Here is a 26,450-nt window from a genome sequence, read left to right on the forward strand (position 1 = left end):
TCTCTCTCTCTCTCTCTCTCTCTCTCTCTCTCTCTCTCTCTCTCTCTCTCTCTCTCTCTCTCTCTCTGTGTGTGTGTGTGCGTGCGTGCGTGTGTGTGTTAGCTTGCTGGGATAATGGATTGTGTTGTGTTGTAGAAATGAGCGTGCTGGCTCAGTCCTGCAGGGAAGATCAATATCAACTATACATTCATCTCTAATTACCACAGCGGAACTTAGAATGAATCTCTCCCTTTTTCCTTCCCGCCCTCTCGCTCTCTTTCACCATCTCTTTCCTTTTTCCCCCCCTTTCTCTCGTCATGTCCGTCTATCTTTTTCCAACTTCTTTTTCTCTACTTCTTTAGTCCTTTTTCTGTCTTTCTGTCCCACTCCCATTGTAAATACTTTTATTGATATGAAAGAAAATTAAACCTATATGTTACCCAAGCAGTTCAGTATGGCACATTAGTTACACACCAATATTTTCACACATTTGTAAACCCCCCCCCCCCCCCCCCTTCCCTCTCCTTCTATGCACACTCCATTATAATTTATGAACCCAGAGCATAAAAACCTAAATACCTCACTCTGCTATGGGGGTCTTTGTCCTTTATTGTCTCTTTCCCGAGGCTTTCTAAAGGCTCCATAACCTCGCAATGATGACAACTAGGTTTTATGGCAATATCTGACTAATTCAGATCTCCCTCCTCTTATTCTCTGTGTGTCAGTGCTGAGTATAGGGGAAGGAGGTTTCTGGGAAGGCACGGTCAAAGGGAGGACAGGCTGGTTTCCAGCAGACTGCGTGGAAGAAGTTCAGATGAGGCAGTATGACCCACGACTAGGTAAGACACCTACATGCACACAAACATCCATACCCACACAGGTACAATGTACTGTCACACTTCGACAAGTTTCTGTGTTGCTGTAATGTGTTGCACTGGTGTTTGGTTGTAGCTCTGTCCATGGTGCTGAAAAGCAAAAGAAGGCTGTACATGGTATCAGAGGATCTGTTGATGTATTATAAAAATACTTTAATTTATTATGCTGTGAATTAATGGACTGTTTGCAACTTATTATTTGATTATAAACATCTTTTTCACTTTCCTGATTTTTCAGTGTGTGTCTTATTGTCTTAATTAACCGCTTGTGTGAATGACAGAAATTCAGTAACTAACCCTAACCCTAACCCTCAGTAAAATACCTTTTCTGCAACCACTCCCTGCTCCCTACAATATCAAATATAGATCTAATCATTATCAATAATTGTTATGATTTGATTGATCAAAAATATGAAATGACAATGTGCAAAGCAGCAATGACATCATATGACATTGCAATATTATGTAACTACTCACTTCTGACCAGGCAGACCCCAGCAAGGCCAATAAGACAGTTTGAACCAAATCTATTTTTCTACTTAACACAGAGGTTTGTGGGCCACAGCCCTTTTTGTTGAGACAATAGTGGAGTTTAATATGGTTTAGATTGCTGCATAACATGGCGCCACCAAATTACATTGTCAAATGGCTCATTAAAAAAATTAATAGAAAAAAATAGAAAACACTCTAATTATACAAGAATAATTACATAAGAAACAATATACTTGTCCATACTTAAAGGTCATACTATACAAACTACATATAGTCAATCTTTTTTTGATCACAATATTTCTCTGTTTCAAGATCCCTTTTGATGATGTATGGTAAGGTGCTAAAGGACTGTGAATGTTTGGTAACTTATTTTTGAAAACAATTTGTTTCCTATTACAAGAATTAAAAGCTTGCCTTTTCTCTTTCATTAGTTGACATTTGCCTCTTATGCCGAGTGCAGACTGTCTTTAGTTTTCCACTGCATACTGTCAAGCTTTCAGGGAGTTTAATTAGTGCTTAATTAAATGCAGGTGCACTTGAAAGGTCGACCAGTTTAGACTGTGTTAAAAACATGTAGACAGTGATAGCATCAATTAAATGGTAAAATGACATTTCTTAGCAATACATAAGCAAATTAGCAATAAAATGTCATAAATGTTTTATAAATCACATATATTTTCTCAGTTTCAAATTGTTCCCCTTTTAATTATGGTGTTTTTAAAAATCAATTTGGTCTTATTATTACAGAATTTCTGAATTGATAGTAATGCTAAAGTTGGGGTTTTTTAGAATCACTGGAGTGGCAGAAAACAGTGAAGATAGAAAAGTTTTGAAAGTTCACATTCACCAAAATTACAATTGAATTAAGATGCCCAGTTTAGTACTTTGCACTGTAAGAAGGTACTGTGTTCAGACATTTAAACATGTTAACCCACAGTTTAAAACAAAACCTAGCCACTCCATTACACTGTATTATCAGTCTGTGAAGTTCAGTGTCATGCAAGAGTTATTTTGTGTTATATTATCGACATCAGTTTGTTTTTCTCACAATGTCTCTCAACAATCCTCTGAGAATGTGTCTGAACTTGAGCTTCACATGTTACATGTTGGTGAAGAAGGCAGTCGTGCCTGAGATTTTACAGTAATGTCCAATTTTATTTTTTAGTTGCTTTCCATGACACTTTATTTTTGCTTTTTTTAAATCAGAAATCAGTCTCTTCAGCAAAGGATTTCTTGCTCTATTCTGATTTTTTTAACCATGAGATAAAATCACCAGTGTGGAAAACTGATGATTAATCTGCCAGCAAATCAACTGTTGCAGCGAAAGATGACTTCATCTTTCTTTCTTTTTTAACTAATTAATTTCTTTAAAGAACTATTTAGTGTGGATTATTGTTCTTATTACACACTGTAAAATATGTGCTGACCATGATGTATCCGCTATTCGTGCTACTGTGACAGATTTGAATTGAACCCTTTGTAAACAACTGGGAGTACATTAGATTAATGTGACCACATCCCCATTTAGATTGTCATTTAATTAGCAGATGGCACATTTTGTTTGCTGTGGTCTCAGGGGCAGCAACATGTGCAGCACTGACAGTGGATTTCAATTCTGTGCTACGCCAACAAAAAGACATCATGAAAAACATCTGGTCATTGTGTGAGAAAGTTAAGCAAGATGTGTTATTGTGTTTGTGCGTTGCAGCAGGTACATATACTGGTAATGGAACAAGGACAATTTTGTTGTAAATATCTCTCCTTGCGTGTTTGTCATGCATCTCCTGGGAACTATTTCTGGAGCAATTTGGGTATTTTCCCTTTTCAAAAGGTTGTTGAGGGATTGAGGTTACCTCAGAGTAGGTGTGGAGAAATGAGAAGGCCAGAATCTCTAAATACCCCATTTAAATGCATTGTGAAAAAAAAGATGTGGGAAGGTGGGAAAAGAAAGGGCCAGATAGCGAGGGAGACGGATGGTGGAGCATACTCTAAAGGACAGCAAAGTGGGAGATGGCAGAGCATGTCTTTCAGAGAGGTAGAGAGAGAAAAAGAGCGAGGAGAGGGAGGGAGAGAGATTGGGCTGATATTGAGCCCCACTCACTCATAAATCCTGAAAAACTCAGAACCTTCAGATACCAATTTCTCAGGGATTAAAAATCTACTGCCTCCCTTGTCCTTCCTCTCTGACACAGTTTGTCATTGTTTCTGTTTGATATTAAACTGGGATGCTTGTTCTTAGTTTTTAATTAACAGCACGCATTTATTTTTTACTGTTAATATGAAGGCTGAAGTACCAAACAATCTAATCAGATCTTTGAATAAAACAATGGATTTGATTTGAATTCACCCACAGATGTTTCACTCAAAAATATGTCACATTACAGAAGATAAAGATGATCCAACCACCATTTACTGTGACTGTAAGCTGAGCTCCTTGGAACAGCACATTTTATGTAATGGCCACACTCGGAAGTCAATCATTTTCCAACCCGTAATCATCACAAAAGCTGCTGTTAAACATTTACTACATTTTTTATGTCACAAACAACCAAAAATTACTCTTTGTATGACCATGATTCTATGAAAAGACATTTGGAAAGAGATGCATTACTAAATTATTTTCATGCCCTGCATGTGTGCGTTGATACAGCAGGAAGTCAGTCTGCTTAGCCAAAGGAAGTCTGGCAGGAAATGTATGTGCTCTCGCCTGTCTCAGCTAAAGACGGACTTGAGTGGGGAAAAAACATGAAAGCCTAATGAACTTGCATATGAGCCTAGGGAGCAACTTTCATAGGCACAAATATCTCAATGTATTCTTTAAGTTAAAATCTGTAAAGCTGACTGAGTTCTTCATGCACTGCTTAAATCTTGACAAGGAAATGATAAATAAATTATATTATTTGTAGATAAAGGAGTTATTATGAATTTAGTTTTGTTTAATAATCAAAATGAGAGTGCAGATTATACATACATACTATACAATACATGTAATATAGTACTTCCCTAATTTTTGTATGTACTGAGGTGTTTCAAAGCTAATTTCAACCTCATCCATAGATTCATCAACAGCAATAAAACAGCAGGATAACACAGTAACACACACTGGCATACACAAATACACACATGGTTGTTTATCTGAAGGCAACCATTGAGGTGACAGTTAGGGCAATATGTCTCAGGCTAGTGAAGCAGGAAAGATGGCCCTGTCTATAATTAAGTAACCCAAATACTACAGCTCTCTTTCTCCACCTCTCTCTCTCTTTCTCCACCTCTCTCTTTCTCTCTCTCTCTCTCTCTCTCTCTCTCTCTCTCTCTCTCTCTCTCTCTCTCTCTCTCTCTCTCTCTCTCTCTCTCTCTCTCTCTCTCTCTCTCTCTCTCTCTCTTTGAAAGAGCAATGATGGAGACTGGAAAGACAAAAAAATAATTAAATGATGAAAAAAGCGGTTTCAGTTTGGGAGGAGGGCATGGGAATGGCAAAAAGCAGATATAGTAAGCAATAGAGAGACAGACGGTGAGAGAGAAAAGGAAAGGTAGCAGGTGACTGTTGGAAAGAGCCACGGTTAAAACCATCACTGACTCCCTTGGCTGTTATCTGTTACCACACTGCTGTTCTCTCTCAGCATGGCCAGTGCTACCTGCAGCCAACAGTTCATCTTCGACCAGTGCTTGAAGAGACAGAGAGGGAGAAAGGAGAAAGCCAAAGTGTAAAAGTCAAAGGGGGAAAAAAAGATAAAATAGGAAAGAGGAGGGCATCAGCAAGTGATGGCGAAAATAAGGGTGAAAAGCAAAGACTATTGATTGAGCTCATTAAGAGTACAATGAGTGATGCAGTGTTAAAATGCTGCTGGCTATGGGCAAATGATATGTGTTTGTGTTTGGGAGGTGTGCAGTATGTGTCCTTATAAAATAAAATAAAAATCATTGCACTGAGACTCTAGCATAACCTCTAAAAAACTGAACAGTTGCTAAATCTGTAGAATATGCCTGAATATCTTCACACATCCTCTTAACATCCACACATACAGTGCACATGCTGCTGGCCTGTATGAGGGGGTTAATAGTAGATATTTACCCGCAGTAATGGAGGGGATAATGATGTGAGTATGAACTGCTCTTCCCTTTCTAATGATGCTACCAAATTGCCTGGGGCCATTCATTTTCAGCAATAGTACTGTTAATTTGTTGGCTACAATCTGTTGGGATCTTACAGCCTTTCAACCCAAAGACCCTGCCCCCCATCTGACAATACAGAATCGGCATATGACAGACAAATAGACAAATTCTGCCAAACGGTAAATGAAAAGGTGTTGCATTTTCATCAGTCCTAATTTCCATGATATTAGCTTTAGCTTTACTCATGGTACCCTGTAGCCTTGGATGTCCTTAAAGACCTCTATACACACACACGTGCGTGCACGCACACCCAGCATAACAATGCACATTTTCCCCTGTGATGGAATAAGCAATGCTTGATTTTTTCAATGGTTTGATATCTTAACAAGCATGCAAACTTTTATTTCTCCTCTCTTTCTCCATTCCTTTGCTCTCTTCACACCGCGGCACAGTTGAATGACTCACAGCCGCATGAATCAGCCCAGTCAGATCCAGCCTGAGCTATTTTTAGCCTGCCCATTAAGAAGTTTTGGAGTGTGTCTGCACTCCCCTAGAATGCTTAAACATCAGCGTTGCTGCGGCAGCTGAGACTGACATGGGCAGAGCAAGTTAGAGGGTAGGGTGGAAGAGAGAGGTAAGGAGGGAGAGAGAGATGGTGCAATGGGCTTCTGAGGGATCACACTGGTAGTTGTCTGTTCAAAACAATGGACATATTAGCATAGTTTGCCCAACAATGGTGGGTCTTTTTGTGCTTTTTGTAGCTTGGTCGTTCTACATTAATGTGCGAGATGCAAGGTCAGTAGTTATTGCTGCCACCATGATGGATTTCAGTCATCATCTGAGCCGTTGTAGTGATTTTTATTTCATAATCCCCCACACAGTATGCAATGAAAATGAATGACTTCCCATGTCATGCTTTTAAACATCTATATTTCAACAGCCCAATCCCAAAGACATTCAGAGCAGCTTCCCTGCATAATTAGGAAGCCATCCTATTTTGTGCCAGACAAAAGGTAAATCCAATGGGAAGACGTGTCGAGTGTTATCTGTACATGTGACAGCATACTACACAGCTTAGACATAAATATAAAGGCTTGAGGAAATACATAGAGATTAACTCAATATTTAATTACATTGGTTAAATAGATGAACGCTCTCAGAGCATCACGATAGAGTCCATGATTCTCTGCTCTGAAATGTTGGGGTGGTTCCACTGAAGTCACTGGAAGTACAGCCCACCTGTACAACCTCTGAGTTAATTACACTCATACCAAACTCTTGTGGAAAAATACAGAATTTAAAATATACCTCGTTTATAGGTTCAAGGCAAGCAACATGGATGATATTTTTCATCAAGAGCCACTGTTCAATTCGGCACATGTATAGTAGGTAAATGTAGACTTATTTCAGTAAAAATTTAACTTAAATGACTAGTTAACAAGCAATTCCTCACCAATCATTGTTATTTTAAATTGTTTTTTTTGTGGTTTTTTTCAATGCACTTCAAGTTACGCTCATTTCTGCTGGAAAATGCTTGGCAGCTGGCCGTCACCCTTGGAGCGATTGCGTTTTCCTGCTGCTGCCCAGCAAATGCCCTCCCTCTGGTCGGATACCTCCCAGCTATACAGGCACCGGCAGTGGCAGCCAGTGGGAGCCACTGCCAGTGCAGTATCTGTTGAGTCTACCCCAAAAACCGCTGCTGAAGCTGAAGCTGCTGGTGTCTCCACCTGTCCACAGATGCTTCAGCTGGCTTTAAAATAACTCCTTTGAGTGCTAACATTGACTGAAAACAGCCCCATTCAGCAATATTGGCTGACTATCCGCAGTGAATCCCAGTTGTCTCCAACGAAAGTTTGTAAAACTACCCAGTGTAAAAATAGTACATATATATACTCATTTACTGTGAGTACATGTGCTCACATGTTTATATAGTGGGATACGTAGATGCTAGTAACCCTTTAACATAATCAAAACTCAATTTCAGGCTTGCCCAAAACATCCTGAACACAGAAATGGTAAAAAAAACAAAAAACAAAAAAAAAACACTTTAACTTAATTCAACAATACATAGTTAAGTCTTTTCACATGTCTTCAGCACCTGTTTTCTAACAAGTATAATGTGTTCCAAAACAAATCACTCAATTTTCTTTTGCATGGATCTGTCTTTCTGGAAAAAAACATTATATCATAGGAAGGTATCTACAGTGCATACAACATGCCCTCAAGTCAGAGTTTTTTGTTAGGGGGTAAATTTAAGCTATTTGTTAGCAGGTTAACAACCTGCTAACAAAGTGTTTGCCCTCATTTGACAGGAACTTGGCAACAACTCTCTTCTCTTTTCCATCAGCTTCTCTCTTTCCAATATCCTTTTATTGCTCTTTCTATGCTCTCTTATTACGTTATACCTTTGCTTCTGTACCTCTTCCCTCTGCTTTTTCCCCCTAGTTTGTTACATTATCAGCAGTCTAAGGATGCGTCCAATCTTCACCATTCACACATAGGCTGTCACACCATGAATATGAATGTCTTTGTATGTGAACAAGGCCGGTCACACCAAAGACATGTCAGTAAAACCAGCTTATTTCTTATCACACCTTTTCCCTCTGCTTGTTGAGGAAGAGATAGAAAATCACTTTTATTTTTCCCCTGTTATTTTATACCTTTAAGAAAAATGCTCAATGGCACTTCAACAGATGATGGTAAGAATTTGAATGCATTCAAGAAGAAACGTCTACTTACCAGGTTGAATGTATGTTATAAAAGCATTTCATTATTTTTCAAGAAATATTTTTGTAGTGATATATTTTTGTTGAATACATCTGTTTAGACTGCTTAGTTTTGGATAGCTTATACTTAACCATTAATTATTATTATTAGGGCGGCGACTGCAAGTCGCCTTGCGAAAGCCCTATTGAAATTGTAATGTTTATTATTATTAGGGCCCGAGCGGCGACTGCAAGTCGCCTGGCGAAAGCCCTATTGAAATTCGTTCATGCCCCAACGTGCAAGTGACCCCAAAGTAATCAAGTAATCATGTGGTATGGAAGACCCCCGGGGAAAAATGCTATATTGAAATTGTAATGTTTATTAGGGCCCGAGCGGCGACTGCAAGTCGCCTGGCGAAAGCCCTATTGAAATTGTAATGTTTATTATTATTAGGGCCCGAGCGGCGACTGCAAGTCGCCTGGCGAAAGCCCTATTGAAATTGTAATGTTTATTATTAGGGCCCGAGCGAGGGGGGCGCTGTTGAGCGATGAGCGAGTAGGACGCACTCTCCTGTAGCTCTCAGATTTTAAGTTTAAAACTCCATTTCAACAAAGCCATACGGACGAAACTTTGGGAAATTTACCCAATAACAGTTTGAGAACTTTTATACGAGAACAGGCACGTCGAAAATGCAGAGAAAAACTAATGCGAGACACGACCTGGACAAGGAGACGGGCCCGCATGAAGCCTCGGGCTCAGCTATCGAGACGAGAGCCGGTGAGATCGCCCAACAGGCGGATAGCAACGAGGTGCTAAAGGCCATAACATCACTCCACACAGAGCTAGCGCGTGTGAAGTCGGACATTTGCAACAAGATCGAGGCGGAGATTTCGGAGGTAAAGTACACCTTGAGAGGGGAAATAGTGGCGCTGAGAACCGATAATGACACAGCAATATCGGCGCTTAGTACCCAAGTCGGCGCACAAAACCAAGCTCTGAAGGAGCTAGCCGATGCTGCTAATGACACTTCAGACACAATACAAGAGCTGGAAAACAAAGTTAAGAAACTCTCCGGGCAAGTTGAAGCACTATCAGAGAAATGCCTTGACCTGGAAGGCCGTTCGAAGCGACAGAATCTGAGAATGGCCGGAATTAAAGAAGGGAGTGAAAATGGTCAAAAGCCGAGAGAGTTTGTGGCTCAGCTGCTAAAAGAGGTGTTAAACCTTACAGAGGCACCAGTCATAGACCGAGCCCATAGAGCCCTGAGGAAACGACCTGGCAATGATGAACCCCCTCGGCACTTTATTGCAAGGCTGCATTACTGCCACGCTTATGAAGATATAATGCAGAAGGCGATGTCCATCAGAGATCTAATGTACCAGGGACAGCGGATACAGATCTTCAGAGACCTGCCACCTGAAGTCGCAAGATGCCGAGCTGCCTTCACCCCAGCCAGAAAGATACTACGTGACAAACCCGGGGTCAAGTTTGGACTCCTGTATCCTGCTAAGCTACGGGTGACACACAATGGGTCAGAGAGGCTCTTCACGGATCCAGAAGAAGCGCGCCAATACGCAACCCGCCATTTCGGGCCATCAGAGTGAGGTGATGGTGAGACTACAACAAGGGTCCAGATAAATCTCATTCCTTGAGATGAACTGAATCTGAGGACTCCAACAGGTGACCAGAAATCACGGCAATTGCCGGCGTTTTGTTTACATTTAAAGCTACATTTAAAAATTAGTCTTAGTGTGTTATAAGATATTCCTTTCACATTTTGGTTTAATAAGCTAAGACTAATAGTTTTTTTTCTGGCTGAGCTGATAACAGAGTTAGAACCTCTCCTCACTCCATTTGGTGCCGTTCATAAAACTCTTCATGCACATTCAACCCGGATTGGATGGTGACATCAGGAGAGGAACAAAAGACTGTGTCCTAAGATTCTCTGTTCATCATTTGAATATGAATATTCCCAGTTATCGTTAGAATCAATATAATCACAGTTTATTAAGGTTTTTGGTTGTTTACATAACTGTTGAGCTACACAGTTACTGTAGGAGTAGGATAATGATTAAGAACAGGTTTTTTGATAAGAGTTGGGGAGATCGGACCTCTTGGGAGGAGGCCTGGTTTCATTCCCAGATTTTTGACTGTAGGTTGACCCGTTGGGAGACGGGATTTTTCTTTTTGCTGGGGTTTTTCTTTACGGAGCACCTTAGGACAAGGGCAGGGTGGGCAAAAGTGCTACTTAGAACAAAATACACAGAAATAGAGACGCCATGTCAGAGATTACAGATAAAGCAGATGTGCCATCATGACTACACATATTGACATGGCAGGGGGAGACATGAGAACAGGGGGAAATCTAACATTTGGAATGTAAATGGAATTAATGAACCGGTAAAACGAGGGAAGGTACTATCTCATTTGAGACAGATCCAAGCGGATGTGATTTTTTTACAGGAGACACATCTGAAAAATGAAGCACACAATAAAATTAGAGCCAGTTGGATAAACCAAGTATACCATTCCAAATTTAATGCCAAGGCAGGGGAGCAGCCATAATAATTCGTAAAAACGTTCCCTTTTTGCATAAATCTACCTTAGCTGACAAAGATGGGAGATTCATCATGGTCGCAGGAGAGATACACTCCATACCAATCACATTACTGAATGTGTATGGACCAAATTGGGATGACCCAGAATTTTTTAGAAAGACTTTTAGTATGATCCCAGACATTTCAAGCACAAATCTCATTATCGGTGGGGATGTCAATCTGGTTTTAGATACCTATCTGGACAAATCATCAAATCAGAGATCACCTCAATCCAATGCTTCCAATTTTCTGAATTCATTTATTAAAAATACAAATTTGGTAGATGTGTGGAGAATCTTGAATGCATCCGGTAGAGAGTATTCGTTTCATTCTCAAGCTCATAATGTGTACTCCAGAATCAATTTTTTTTTGTTGGACAGCAAACTTCTATCTGGGGTAAATAATGTTAAATATCACAATATAATAATCTCAGATCATTGCCCGGTTTCTGTCTCACTGCAGCTGCTTGAGATGAGGAGAAACTTTAGATCCTGGAGGCTTGATCCGCAGTTGCTAACAAGGAAGAGATTCTGCGAATATTTGGAGACTCAGATAGGAATATTCTTTGAAACAAATGATAAAGATGACATCTCCCCAGTTCTTTTGTGGGAAACTTTCAAAGCATATATAAGAGGATGCATTATTTCCTATCAGTCCTCACAAAAGAAACGCAATAATCAAAAACAGACAGACCTAGAGGAGCAGATACAAAAACTAGACGCAGAAAATGCTGCCCAGCCCTCTGCAGAGAAACACAATAAAATATCAGCCCTCAAATATCAGCTCAATACACTTCTGTCTGAAAAAATTTCTAAAGCTTTTACTTTTACTAAACAGACTTTTTTTGAATTTGGGGATAAACCTCATAAGCTGTTGGCAAGACAATTGCGGAAAAGGGAAAGTGATAGAGCTATTCATAAGATAAGTTCAGGAACTGGCACCCCTGTCACTTCACACAACGATATTAATAACGCATTTCGCCATTATTATGAGGTTTTATACAGCTCACAGGCACATGCTCCTGAGACTATGAAACAGTTCCTAAATAATGTCAAGTACCAACACTGTCAGGGAGTGATCAGAATTCCTTAGGAATGGAAATTACAGAGGGAGACATAAAGAGAACAATTAATTCCCTGAAGAATGGAAAGAGCCCGGGACCAGACGGGATATGTAATGAGTTCTATAAAAAATTTGGTAATAAAATATCCCCATTTCTTCTCAGGATGTATAAAAAATCCTTGGAGGATGGCAAATTACCATCAACACTGAATGAGGCTACAATAACACTTATCCCAAAGAAGGGGAAGGACTTAGAGCAGGTGGGCTCATATAGACCAGTGTCACTACTGAATTCTGACTTGAAAATCTTGGCTAAAACTCTGGCTTCGAGACTCAGCCCTCTTGTAACCAAACTGATACATCCGGATCAGACCGGGTTTATCCCAGGCAGGCACTTATTTCATAATGTTAGACGCCTACTTAATATTTTGTATTCCCCCAGGCATCCAAAAGAAGACCTTTTCATTCTGAGTTTGGATGCCGAAAAGGCTTTTGATTGTGTAGAATTCCCATATTTATATGCTGTATTAGAAAAATTCGGACTTGGAACAAGATTTATCTCGTGGATAAAATTACTTTACTCCAATCCTACTGCCAGAGTTCTCACTAATCAGACAACGTCAGAGACAATTAACCTATATAGAGGCACTAGACAAGGGTGCCCTCTTAGCCCCTTGTTGTTCGCACTAGCACTGGAGCCATTAGCGGCGACCATTCGTACAAATAAAGAAATTCATGGTTATGACACAGATTACACCACAAATAAAATATCGCTTTATGCGGATGACATTTTGACCTTTATTACAAAGCCCAAAACTTCAATGCCTGTTTTATTAGAGACGATTGATTTATTTAGCTCGTTCTCTGGATACAGAGTGAACTGGACAAAAAGTGAGCTGATGCCAGTGCGATGCAGTGACCCAGGTGCATTAGAACGAACTCCATTCAGACTGGCACAGGAGAAATTAACATACTTGGGGTTAGAAATTACAAAGAAATATAATAAATTATTTGAGGCTAATTATATGGCTATATTAAATAGGTTTAAAAACAAACTGGAGTTCTGGAAAACCCTCCCTATTTCCTTGATAGGTAGAGTGAATGCAGTCAAAATGGTCTGTCTCCCTCAGTTACTGTACCTCTTTCAAAACTTACCTATCTTCCTTAGTAAAACCTACTTTAAAAAACTGGATTCTATGATTCTTTCATTTATTTGGAATTACAAAACGCATAGGATCAGAAAGGGGCATCTGTGCAAAAGTAAAACAAATGGTGGGCTGGCCCTCCCGGATTTTGTCAGGTACTATTGGGCAGCAAATATCCGATGCATCTCCTACTGGCTAGATGAAACCGTTGTGCTCGCCAGCTGGCTGGACATAGAGCGAGAGGATTGTTTTCCCTATTCGATCGGTGCTATTGTGATGTCTCCCATCCATCTTAAAAAATCACACTATAGCTACAACCCAGTTATACACAGCACTATTCAAATCTGGAGGCAAATATCAAAACAGCTCAAACTTAGGAAACTATCCTTTACACTCCCAATATCAGCAAGCCCATCATTCACCCCTTCTATTATAAATGGAGGCTTTGATAGATGGAAAGAATTTGGACTGCACAGTGTAGGTGACCTGTACATTAGTGGTTCATTTGCGTCATTTCAACAACTACAGGAGAAATATGGTCTGTCAAAAAGTGATTTTTTTAGATATCTCCAAGTCAGACATTTTGTAAGGACACATCTGGACCATTTTGAAAACGCCACCCCTGACAAGCTAGACAGGTGTCTTAGAGATTGCACGGAGGAGAGGAATGCAGTTTCAGTTATATATGATTCATTTGAGGAACTAGATCAGGTGAATACGGAATACATAAAGGAAGGCTGGGAAAAAGAATTGGGTATGACGATAGCGGAGGATATGTGGAAGGAAAGCCTGAGATATATCAACACTTGCTCCCTAAATGCTAGACACTGTCTGATCCAGTTTAAAATTCTGCATAGGCTGCATTACTCAAGAGTAAAATTACATAGAATATTCCCAGAAATATCACCCATCTGTGAAAAATGTAACCAAGCGGAGGCAAATCTACTTCATAGCTACACACTATGTCCCAAACTAGAACATTTCTGGACAGCAGTGTTTTCATTTTTCTCAAAAGTCTTCAAGACTACATTACAACCAGATCCTCTCTTGGTTATACTAGGGACATCAGGGAACACTGGGAACCTACAGAATATGCAGCGCCGCCTTTTATCCTATGGTCTCCTCTGTGGGAAAAAACTTGTTCTCCTCCACTGGAAAAAAACGGAGACACCTACTTTCAAAGAATGGTTAACGGCACTGACTGATACATTACACCTTGAAAGGATTCGTTATTCTCTTAGTGGTAGGTTGGAAGACTTCAAAAGGATGTGGCAACCGATTATTTCTTTCTTGAAACAGGATGTAGGACAACCTGAGTAGTACTGGGTGGGTGGGACGGGGTGGGTCAGGGAGGGAGTTATTATTTATTTATTTCATAAATGTATTATTTACTTATTTTTGTATATTTCTTATTTTTCTCCCATCTATTGTTTTTCATTTATTTACTTATTCGTAGGACACCTTTGTTACTTGTATTACAAAAATATTGAAGCATTGCATAAACCAAGATGGATGTATATGTGATATACTGTCTGCTTCACAATAAAAACATTTGAAATATTATTAGGGCCCGAGCGGCGACTGCAAGTCGCCTGGCGAAAGCCATATTGAAATTGTAATGTTTATTATTATTAGGGCCCGAGCGGCGACTGCAAGTCGCCTGGCGAAAGCCCTATTGAAATTGTAATGTTTATTATTATTATTATTATTATTATTCTTCCGACATTTCGTGCCCCAATTTCGCCCCTTTCCCAAATGCGAAAATGCTTATACTTTTGCACGGACGTCCGGCCTCATCCGAAATTCGATATTTTTGGGTGGTCGCACATGGTCGACGCAGAATGGCGGAATAGCGCCCCCTACAAAGTCCAAAAATGCCCATAGGGAATTTTGCTAACTATGTCCTATGCTCACAAAATTCGGTACACATATGTATTATACCCACATATGCAAAAAAACTTCTTAACCTCATGACCTCAACCCAACAGGAAGTCGGCCATTTTGGTTTTGATTTTTCCCGCCTAAAATTAACTCCTCCCACAGCGTTCGCCCGATCAAGTTCAAATTAGGTACGCAACATCTCCAGACCTAGCTGAGCTTAAGTTGTGCTCTGCGCATCCGTAGGTCAAAGGGCGTGTCTGCCAGGGCTCAACTAACTTTGGCATGCTCGCCATGTACATACGAGTGGCTCTCACGCCCACATACTTCATCCAATCAGCTTCAAACTTGCTGGACATGATGATGGCTCCGCCCTGAACGTCCCGATATATTAACTTCCCACGTAACTCATAGCGCCCCCCGGTGGTAACAGGAAGTGAACTTAAATTCGTGAAAAATACATAGTTGACCCCATCAACTTCATTCCACTTCTAAAACATGCAGAACCAGTTGGTGAAGCTACATTATGAACACTGTGAAGCTACGAGTAATGGCGTCCCTGTGGGGGCGTGGCTACCATCAATTCCTCGCCATGAAAATACGTTTGGCTTTTTGATGGCTTTATTGAACACATATCATCATGAAAATTGATACACAGGTCCAGGGTGGAGACCTCTTCCATCTGATAGGGGTGTCGCTCATGTCGCCCCCTAGTGGAAACAGGAAGTGCCATTTTTTGCATCAACATTGTCCGATTTCCACGAAACTTCACATGTGTGATGAGGGACTGACCCTGAACAATCCTGCATGCATCCCATTACTGCCCCCTGGTGGATGAACCATCAACCTCTCATAACTCCTTCATGCTTTGTCCAATTCACTCCAAACTTCACATGACTGATGAGTGGCCACCCTGAACACACCAGACCACACCAGACCATATGTGTAACTACCTGTGACTGCCCCTTACTGGATGAACGAAACATAGCATTTTTGGCCTCCTTCCAGGTTTTTTCTCACTTTCTGCTTCACGCCACAGCCCCGCCATGCCTCAGGCCCCGCGGTGGCATGGGTGAGCGAGGGCCCGCCATCGCCGCCTGCGGCTTTAATTAGGGCCCGAGCGGCGACTGCAAGTCGCCTGGCTAAAGCCCTATTGAAATTGTAATGTTTATTATTATTATTATTATTATTATTATTCTTCCGACATTTCGTGCCCCAATTTCGCCCCTTTCCCAAATGCGAAAATGCTTATACTTTTGCACGGACATCCGGCCTCATCCGAAATCCGATATTTTTGGGTGGTCGCACATGGTCGACGCAGAATGGCGGAATAGCGCCCCCTACAAAGTCCAAAAATGCCCATAGGGAATTTTGCTAACTTTGTATTATGCTCACAAAATTCGGTACACATATGTATTATACCCACATATGCAAAAAAGCCTCTTGACCTCATGACCTCAACCCAACAGGAAGTCGGCCATTTTGGTTTTGATTTTTCTCGCCTAAAATTAACTCCTCCCACAGCGTTCGCCCGATCAAGTTCAAATTAGGTACGCAACATCTCCAGACCTAGCTGAGGTTAAGTTGTGCTCTGCGCATCCGTAGGTCAAAGGGCGTGTCTGCCAGGGCTCAACTAACTTTGGCGTGCTCGCCATGTACATACGAGTGGCTCTCACGCCCACATACTTCATCCAATCAGCTTCAAACTTGCTGGACATGATGATGGCTCCGCCCTGAACGTCCCGATATATTTACTTCCCACGTAACTCATAGCGCCCCCCGGTGGTAACAGGAAGTGAACTAAGATTCATTCAAATTACATACTTTGCCCCATCAACTTCATTCAGAGCCAGTTGGTGAAGCTACATTATGAAGACTGTGAAGCTACGAGTAATGGCGTCTGCGTGGCGACGCGGCGACCATCAATTCCTCGCCATGAAAATACGTTTGGCTTTTTGATGGCTTTATTGAACTCGTATCATCATGAAAATTGGTACACAGGTCCAGGGTGCCGACCTCAACGTCTCCATTCGCTCATAGGCGATCTCACTCGTGTCGCCCCCTAGTGGAAACAGGAAGTGCCATATTTTACATCATCATTGTGCGATTTCCACAAAACTTCACATGTGTAATCACTGTCCCACCCTGAACGCAACCGCTTGTGTTTTGTTACACTCTACTGCCCCCTGGTGGATGAACCATCAACCTCTCATAACTCCTTCATGCTTTGTCCAATTCACTCCAAACTTCACATGACTGATGAGTGGCCGCCCTGAACACACCAGACCACACCAGACCATATGTGTAACTACCTGTGACTGCCCCCTACTGGATGAACGAAACATTGCATTTTTGGCCTCCTTCCAGGTTTTTTCTCACTTTCTGCTTCACGCCACAGCCCCGCCATGCCTCAGGCCCCGCGGTGGCATGGGTGAGCGAGGGCCCGCCATCGCCGCTTGCGGCTTTAATTATTATTATTATTATTATTATTATTATGTGTTTTCCTGATCTAGTGCAGTCTCACACAAAAACTAGAACGCTAAAGGCCAAATCTGTGATGGCAGCAAAATAGAAAAAAGTAAAGCTGCTCCATAGAAATTTCATACCAGAATCTTAATCTGACAGATATGAAAAATACTTATTTTAAATTGCTCTGCTCCAAAAAAAAAATATTGATTTGATCCTTCAGTGTGTCCTCATCCCTGCTAAAAAGCCTTGTTTGATCCCACAGTCATCTTGTCGATATTTTGCTGTGATTTATTACAGCAGCAATTCTACATTTTGTGTCTTTTTGTTCAGACTTATTCAGTCTGTAGTTTTAGTGTTCTCAAAGGTTGAACGGTGCAAGCTCATAAAAATAACAGAAAAGCATTTACCTTTCAGTGACAAACTATTCTCAGGTTAGTTCTCTTATGGTGCCATAAATTTGTCCATACATCCACAGCTTGCAAATCATGTAGATTTTGAGTTGAGTCAGAAAGTCTGTAGTGATGATCTGTAAAATGCAACGCTAGAATGTAAATGCTGACACCACAGACCGCTGTATGTGCATGTGCATACAAATGGATTGGCACTTTTACTTTTTTTTTTACACATGTATGCTTATGCACATGCAAACACTTCAGTTACTGTCTTAATTATGTATGGAGTCAGCAGGTAGATTAGCATAGCCAACTAATCAATTGTATTAGAAAGAGAGTGAGAGAGTGTAAACCACAGGTTGGAAGACATGTCTTTGGAATTAAAGTTTAGCTGAGTCAGTGATATTGAGTGGCAGTTCAAGAGGAGGCCTGCTGTTTAACCCTGTAAAGAAAATCCACATGAAGTGTCCTACAGTGACATATTCCAAGGTGTGAGAGTGTGTGGGTGTTGTTTGTTTGTTCGAAGCAGAATGATGGTCACTATCTGTAGTTTTCATCAGAAGTCAGTCGAGTGTGTTGAGCCATCTTGCTCTCTGGAGGACAGATCCATATCAAATCATAATAGATGGCGTTCAATTTGAACAATGAATCAAGGCTGAAGCAGGTCTCACAGTGGAGCAGAGACATATCAAATTTGACAGGGGCCGCAGTGGATGACAGCAGGTCACATACAAATACATACACACAAACACACACACACACAAACACACAAATACACAAACGCATGGTCTGGTTACTGCATTTCACCTTGAAAGTCTATTTCACAGTGTCATGGCTGCTCTTACACACTGTATTCACCTGTAGAAGTTGTTCATATGAGGATTCTGTAGTTGAACTGTTTTGTTTACATAAACTCTGTCCCCAACATGACTTGACTTGTCACACACACACACACACACACACACACACACACACACACACACACACATACACACGCACACACTGAAGCTTACCTGGCAGAGCTGTAAAGCATCCCTCTGACTGAGCATGACTTATCACATGCCTACCTTAGAGTAGGGCACCCCTCTTTTTCTCTCTCTCTCTTTCCATCACTCCCCAACTCTCCTGTACAGCTGGAAGGTGGAAATTACAAATCCTTTTTTTATGTGAATATTTTTTTCACTGACTATGTAGTTCTTTTGTTTTTCAGCCAAGCACTCATCATTTTTCTAATACACATCAAAATGCAGCTCAGTAAGCGATCCCACCACTGCGCACAATGCCATCATGTTACTGCACTCCAGACAAATAAAAAATATGCTTTGCACACTGCATGTACTGGATGCTGCTCATTATATACTTCTGTGGACATTGTGGGCACTACCATGTTTATTTTTTCTGCCTGAACATATGTAGCAATGTCCCTGAAAACTCCAAACTTAAGCAGGCTCTGAAATCTTCATTTGCAGCGTTGTTGCTACTTCCTCCTCATGATGACATCAGATTGTTCACGCATGCCCACAAATGGCCATCCATTCTGTAGTTATTGTTGAAAGAATGAGAAGAAGTGAAATCCTACTACTACTGTTTGTTTATGTCATGGGTGTATTAATTTACTGGATACTGGACTCAAAAATGGCACCTAAGCAGTCAAATGGAAATTGCTCACTTGCCAAATGAGCCAAAGAAGTTTCTAGCTTCTGGATTTGCTTCAAGGGTTTACCTCTGTGTGTGCAGCCCACTGAATAAGCACAGTAGCACTTTTCTCGCTGGCCCACTCAGCCCACTCAGCCCATAGACTTTATTTTGGAATGGCATCACAGATTTTAAAATCACCTTTTTAGGCTCAATGAAAGTTTTACAAATATTAAACCTTCATGGATTAAAAAATCATAATAGAAAGACTTGATCTTAGTTGGAGTTAAAGGGATCCTCTCAACAGTTTTACAGACGTCTCTTTTATAATGGCGGTCTCTACTTTTGCTCACTTTTTTTGGACCACAGGGGATTTTTTCACTGCAATACTGCGAGTGGCTACCGGTAAGAATTGGCAGCAAGGCTGAGTGGCAGCGCTGTATCCAGATCGTATTATACATCAATGGTTTTCATGGCCTCCTGAGCTGCTGGAAGTTAGCCATGATGCAGCTTCCGGAGACTAACCCATCAGAACTGAGTGGGCTCATCTGGAGGGGGCCTTAAAGAGATGGGAGCTAAAACGGCCTGTTTCAGATAGACGCTGAACTGAGGGGCTGCATAAAGGGAGTTTTTTTTTTTTTTAAACAGGACACATTGTTAACACAGTATATGATTTGAACTACTGCAACCAACACAATGCCTGTTTTCATCATGGTTAAGAATTTAAACATGAAGTGACATACTGTTTAGATAAATGAAGCTCAAATGTATAACGCTACTGATTCGATAAGTGACATTGATAATTCAGTACACACAGTTCAGCTTGATGATTCCCCGTTAAAGAACATTTGTTCCTGTGCAGAACACCTCTGTTGAGTGTAGGAGTGCATCACTGCTTGACCTTGACTGAAAGGCATTTTATGATGAGCCGTCACAGTGTTTGAAGAATTTGTACAGTAGTTGCTTCTTGTTGACTGAATTTGACTGAATTATTCAAGGCTTCCTCCACTTTGACAAAGCAGAGGTATTTATAGGCGTTGGTCTCTGTCTAACACTTACACAGCAACAACACACTCTCTGAAGTCTCTTCAGCAAACCAACCAATTCTGAGGGAGAGGAGGAGGAGAAAGCAAGACAGTGTAGAAGCACAGATGTGAAATATATACCGGAGTTGTTTGCTGGAGGCTGAATCCGAATGGGACGTTAAGGCCAGAGACAATGACACAAGGTTTTCGGTGCTATTCATCCAGGAAGTCTTATTTCACTCTCACAAAAAGGAAATTGGCCAATAGCCATCTGCACAAAATGGTTGTTTCAGGGGGCTTTTAACCACCTCCAAGAAAGGATGAGAGGGAGTCCCGGTCCAGCTCTTCTAACTGTGTCGATCTGAGAGACGGACCAATGGCCCGCTGGAAGGCTGACTTCTGCGTCCAAGTCTTACAAAGGGAGTTGTAAAGATAGAGTTTGGTTGGAAAAAATGGACTGTTGTCCAGTCATGGTGTCAGATCTGCCTGTCCTCTGTAGCAGGATAGACGGGGTGGTAACAGTTGTGAAAGCTGAGCATCCACACTCCAGATGTCATGACCTGTACTGGGGTAAGTACTCCCTGTCCACGACTCTGTGTACTCTCAGACGTCAGCACACTGAGCACTATAGAGGGGAAACTGATGTCTCGCTTATAATCATACTGTATTTAATGTTAAAATGATATCTTGGTAAATGTATCTTGTATTTAGCAATATGACTCAGCATGAGGGAGGATATATAGTAAGGACTGAAGAGTAGTGTCTGACTGCTAGCGTACAAACACACCACACCAAAAGGAGGATAAGCACTACTACAAATTTAGAAGACCATGATTGAGAGCTTGATTCAGTGCAAAAAAACACTGTCATTTGTAGAGTGTATTTGATACCTTTTCAAATATTTTACAACAAAGGACTTATTATAGCTTAATTTCTACTTGGATAGTAATCCAATGTCTTATCATTTGTCCACATTCACCTTGTTCTTACTACGCTTTGCCTCCTCTGCATCTCTGACTTACCCCGCCACAGATTTTTTGTTTTATTCTTTATCATTCTTATACTTGTAATTGAAGGTTCTTACTGGTATGTCTCTGTACTGGATATTTCATGATTATCAAATAAATCCCATTACTAAAGTGACCTTCTTTTTCACTTAATGACATCCGCAAGAGAGGGCAGATCCAGCATTTTAATGTTGTCCAGCTCTCACACTTGATAGCTTTGATGAACTCTTTTCTTTTAGGACTGGCATTACTAGATCTCACCTCCTACTCTATTTTATTAAAAGCCTGTGTTCGTAACTGACCGCCGATACTTGCAGTGTCATTGTCTCTGTCTGTACTTTGATCAAAGCGCCTGTTAAACTGTGACAGCTCATACTAAAAAGAGGACATTGACTTTTTATCCAGAAACAATCTCTGCCCTCCCTCGCTCCCTGTCTGTTTCTCTTTTATTTGCTTCCATGGAAGTAGAAAGTGGGTCCTGGTCTATGTTAGATTCACCACAATGGAAATCAAATCAGCTGACTTGCAGGTTGAGACTGTCCACTGTCCTTACCACAAAAATGGTAGCATTAGGCAGTTAAACAACATATTTCATTATGGACTAGCATATCAGTGTCCCACTACAAAACCTCTTTGCCAAAATACTCCAATTTAGGACTCCAGTTTACTTTTCTGGCTTGGTTTAACAATGACAATCTTCGCCCAACCTCCCCCAATTAAATTTAGTCACCTGAACATAACTTTAGGTTATTTACATAACCCCGGTTCTCTGAGTAATATGAGTGAGATGTCTCACTATGGGATGCACGCCTCGCTGCAGCCCTCAGAAGCATTTATCTCATTACGCCAATCCTGATTGGCTGGTGAACGTGTCCGTCCGCCACAGGTAGTCCCACCTACCTTAAATAGCTCATGCGGACGGCACCACCCTCATTCAAGATAAGCACCTCTTCTCACTCGCCCAAGCAAGAATGGTAGTCTGGTGAGACATCTCACTCATATTACTATTATGTAAATAACCTAAAGTTCTCTTTCATAATATTTCGTTCGATGTCTCACTATGGGATATGGTTGCTCCCGTATTGCCAGACAAGCTTATCGAGCGTCCACCAACCCACAGGGAAAAGGTACTCTGTTCCAATCAGGACAGCAAAACCGCGCGTGCCACGCACGGAGCGGAGACGTCCAGCATATAAAAACGGACAAAAGTGAGAGGCGAGGACCAACTCGCTGCAGCACAGATGTCCTGAACAGAAACTCCCCTGAATAAGGCCCAGGATGCGGCCAAGCCCCGAGTCGAGTGCGCCCGCAGACCCGCAGGTGTCTGCAAACCCTGACTCGTATAAGCCAAAGCAATCGCCTCCACGACCCAGTGGGACAGGCGCTGCTTTGTGACAGGTTTCCCCTTATGAGGATTAGCCCAGGAGACAAACAGCTGATCGCTCCTCCTGAAACCCTTAGTCCTGTCCATGTAAGTGCGCACCGCACGGACTGGACATAACGCATGTGACCGCTGCTCTCCAGGCGAGGCAGCAAAGGCCACAAGGTCAATAGGAGAACATGAGCCCACTACCTTAGGCACAAAGGCCGGGTTGGGCTTCAAAATCATCCTCACATCCCCCGGGAAAAGCTGAGTGCATGATGGATGCACCGAAAGCGCATGGATGTCACTAACCCGTTTAGCCGAAGCCAGAGCCAGTAACAACACTGTCTTGAGAGACAGGTGTTTCAAGCCTGCTCCCCCCAGCGGCTCAAAAGGAGGACCCTTGAGCCCCTCCAGAACCACAGCCAGATCCCATGGTGGCACCAGCGGTCTGGACACGGGGAGAAGCCTGCGCGCTCCCTTCATAAAACGGCAAACCAGCGGGTGCTGGCTCGCTGTTTGTTTCCCAAACCCCACGTGACAGGCGGCTATAGCTGCCAAGTACACTTTAACTGTGGAGAAGGCTTTTCGTTTGTCAATCAGGTCCTGTAAGAATGACAATATCACACCTACTGGACACTGAAAAGGAACGTGGCCATTTCTGTGACACCAGTCCTCAAACACTCTCCACTTACAGTCATACAGAGACCTAGTGGAAGAGGCTCGAGCACTTTGTATAGTGGAAATCACACGCTGTGGGAGTCCCGCAGCTGACAAATTGAACCACTCAGGGGCCAAACCCACAGCGCCAGGCGTTCTGGGTGCGGGTGGAAAACCGTCCCCCCCCCTGTGATAACAGGTCCCTGCGCAGCGGGAGCTGCCAAGGTTGCGCGCACAGCAACCGATATATCTCCGCCAGCCAATGCATTGCAGGCCAATGCGGAGCTATCAGAATCAGCGCGTGGCCGTGGTCCCTCACTCTGGACAGAGTGGGGGGCATCAGGGCCAGGGGAGGGAACGCGTAAAGAAGCTCGTGCGGCCAGACGTGCGCTAGTGCGTCTATGCCGAGGGGAGCATCCAGGTTGCGCAGAGAGTAAAACAGCGCGCACTGCGCGTTTCCTCTTGACGCGAACAGATCCACCGCGGTCCGACCATAACGGGCCCATATCTGTTCCACAATCTCTGGGTGCAGAGTCCACTCCCCGTATACCGGCGCGCCCCTGGACAACAGGTCCGCGCCTGTGTTCAGAGCTCCCGGGACGTGCGTCGCCCTCAGGGAGAGGAGACGACCGCAGCTCCACAGGATCAGTCTGCGTGCCAGCATGTGCAACTGACGAGAGCGCAACCCCCCTTGGCGGTTGATGTACGCTACCGTCGTCGTATTGTCCGTCCTCACCAGGACATGATGGCCCATGAGAGACGGAAGGAAGTGTTTCAGGGAGAGGAACACCGCTGAAAGTTCCAGAAAATTTATGTGGACCTCCAGCGGCCCCTCACTGACCGGCCCTCGTGAATTCCGCCCCACCCTGTCAGGCTGGCGTCCGTAGTGACCACCTTCCTGGACAGGACAGAGCCCATGGGCACCCCGCGGGTCAGAAACGACGGGGCTCGCCAGTGGCGCAGTGCCCTGACGCACCCCGGCGTAACCAACACTCTCCGTGCGCCATGACGCACGGGATCCAGCCCGCATGAGGCCACCCAGAGCTGGAATTCCCTCATGTGGAGGCGACCGAGACGAACCACGAGAATGGCTGACGCCATCAGTCCGAGTAATCGAAGACACAATCTGAATTGAACAGATTTGCCTGGATGGAAAAGCGCGAGACATGCTCTGAAAGCTCTCACTCGCTCCGCCGAGAGGCGCGCCGTGAAAATCACCGAGTCCAGGGATAATCCCAGAAAGATTATGTCCTGTGTCGGGCACAGCATGCTCTTTTCCGCGTTTATCACAAAACCCAGGTCTAATAGGTGCCGTGTGAGAATAGGGCGAATACCACTCCCCCCCCGTTTGGGGACCAGAAAGTACCTGGAGTAAAAACCGCTCTGACACTGTGCGGGAGGAGCGACACAGATTGCTCCTTTGTTTAACAGTGAGAGGATTTCCTCTTGCAAAACACGAGCTGACTCTCCCTGAGCCTGGGAGTGTATTATGCCGGCGAATCGAGGGGGAACAGCGGCAAACTGCAGCCTGTAACCCCTCAAAATCGTCTTCAACACCCAGGGCGAAGCTGCGAGCGCAGCCCACCTCTGCCACCTGCGGCAGAGAGGTGAGACGCGCTGCAGCTCTTCCACCATGAGAGGTCCCAACCGCGGTGCGGTGGCGCCCTCTCGTGGTGGAAAACTGACATGGCCTCTGGGCGGTGCTGTGCACTTTGGCCCGGGAGGACAACGCAGTGACGGGGACCTCACTGCCCTCACCCCGGGAAAAGCCGCGGCTTTCCCCGGGGGTGGGACAGCAGGTGCCGCCACTGCGCTGTTTATTTTTATAGTTTTGGCTTTTATTAGCCGCGCCCTCGGCACTCGGCCCGGATGCGACAGCGGGACACATTTTATTTTCTTTATGAAAACTTGTGTGTTTGCGTGCTTGTGGACATGGGAGAGGGGCAACCGCTGAACCCTCTGCCGTCAGATGTCCGTCTCTCCCGGTCTGCTCTGGCACGGTCCGTGGCAGCCGGGAGATGGGGGCGTGGGGGGCCCCGGAATGCACGCTCGGAAGCCAAACAGGTGGAGCTGGAGAACGGGGAACTTCCAGCTGCATCACCGGTGACGAGAGGGGCGGTCAGGCCGCTCTCTTTTTCTTCCTGGCCTGGTGGCTGGTAGCTTGCGCGGGCTGTGCCGGCGGAGCTGTAGCTGGGGCCGAGGGCTTCTTGAACCAGCCGGGCCGACCGGGCACGGGCGGCGGGGCGGGCTGAGGCTTCGGATGTTTCGGTATTTTGAACTGCGAAACCTGGGAAGCAGCCTGCGCGAAGGATTTACGCTGCGCAGGTGGAGAGGGAGCTGGGGGCTTGCGAGGGAGGCAGAGCTTGAGAGCTTCGTCTTCCTTCTTTTTGGCTTCACACCGTTGTTGCATCGATGCTAGGGCGGAACCAAAAATCCCCTCCGGGACAATGGGCATGTCCAGGACGTCGTCCTTCTCTCTGTCTGACAGGCTGGCGAGGTTGAGCCCCATCGCTCTTCCCGTGGCCTGGACCGCGCAGCGTTGGACACGGAGACACAGGTCGGTGATGACCGGTATCTCCTCCCACGCAGCTGAGTCCCGAGTTTGCACAACATCCTCGCACAACTCAGCCTGGTAAGCCGTGAGCAGCGAGAGGACATTGAGCGCTCTGGCCGAGAGCGCCGCCGCCTTGTACGCTTTCTCAGTCAGGGCTGACTTAAAACGGTCGGACTTGGACGGCAGGCTGGGGCTCCGGGAGGACACCGCTGACAGCTGGGGGTGAAGGTGAGCTGCAACAAGTGGCTCTATCGGAGGCATGCGGAGCAGACCCAGGCTCTCCATCGCCTCACAGTCGAGGGACGAGGCCCCGGGAACCGGGCTCCGGCTGCTGTAGGGGCGGTCTCTCCATGAGCGCGCCACCTCCTCCAGCAGCTCCGGGAAGACGGGGAGAAGTTGCTTCGTCGCGCTCTTGGCCAAGGGCAATTTCTTCCCCTCGTAGCGTGATCTGGTGGTCTCAGCTACGACAGCGGGCCAGGGGATGCCCAGCCGGGCAGC

At 43.8% G+C, this 26,450-nt stretch overlaps 1 protein-coding gene across 8 annotated transcripts in view; it reads left to right on the top strand.

Moving 5' to 3' along the window:
• shank3a (SH3 and multiple ankyrin repeat domains 3a) overlaps positions 1-26,450 on the top strand; it is a 222,227-nt gene that overhangs the window by 164,241 nt on the left and 31,536 nt on the right. For all 8 annotated transcript variants that reach the window (XR_009925325.1, XR_009925326.1, XR_009925324.1 and 5 more), the window contains one exon: positions 705-818. Coding sequence is in view for 5 of the 8 variants with exons in the window: in XM_062421367.1 (XP_062277351.1) it covers positions 705-818 (114 nt within the window). In the remaining 3 variants the exon portion in view is untranslated. The remainder of the gene's footprint in view (positions 1-704; positions 819-26,450) is intronic.

Source organism: Scomber scombrus, chromosome 6, assembly GCF_963691925.1.
Source record: "Scomber scombrus chromosome 6, fScoSco1.1, whole genome shotgun sequence".
Classification (NCBI taxonomy): Eukaryota; Metazoa; Chordata; class Actinopteri; order Scombriformes; family Scombridae; genus Scomber; species Scomber scombrus.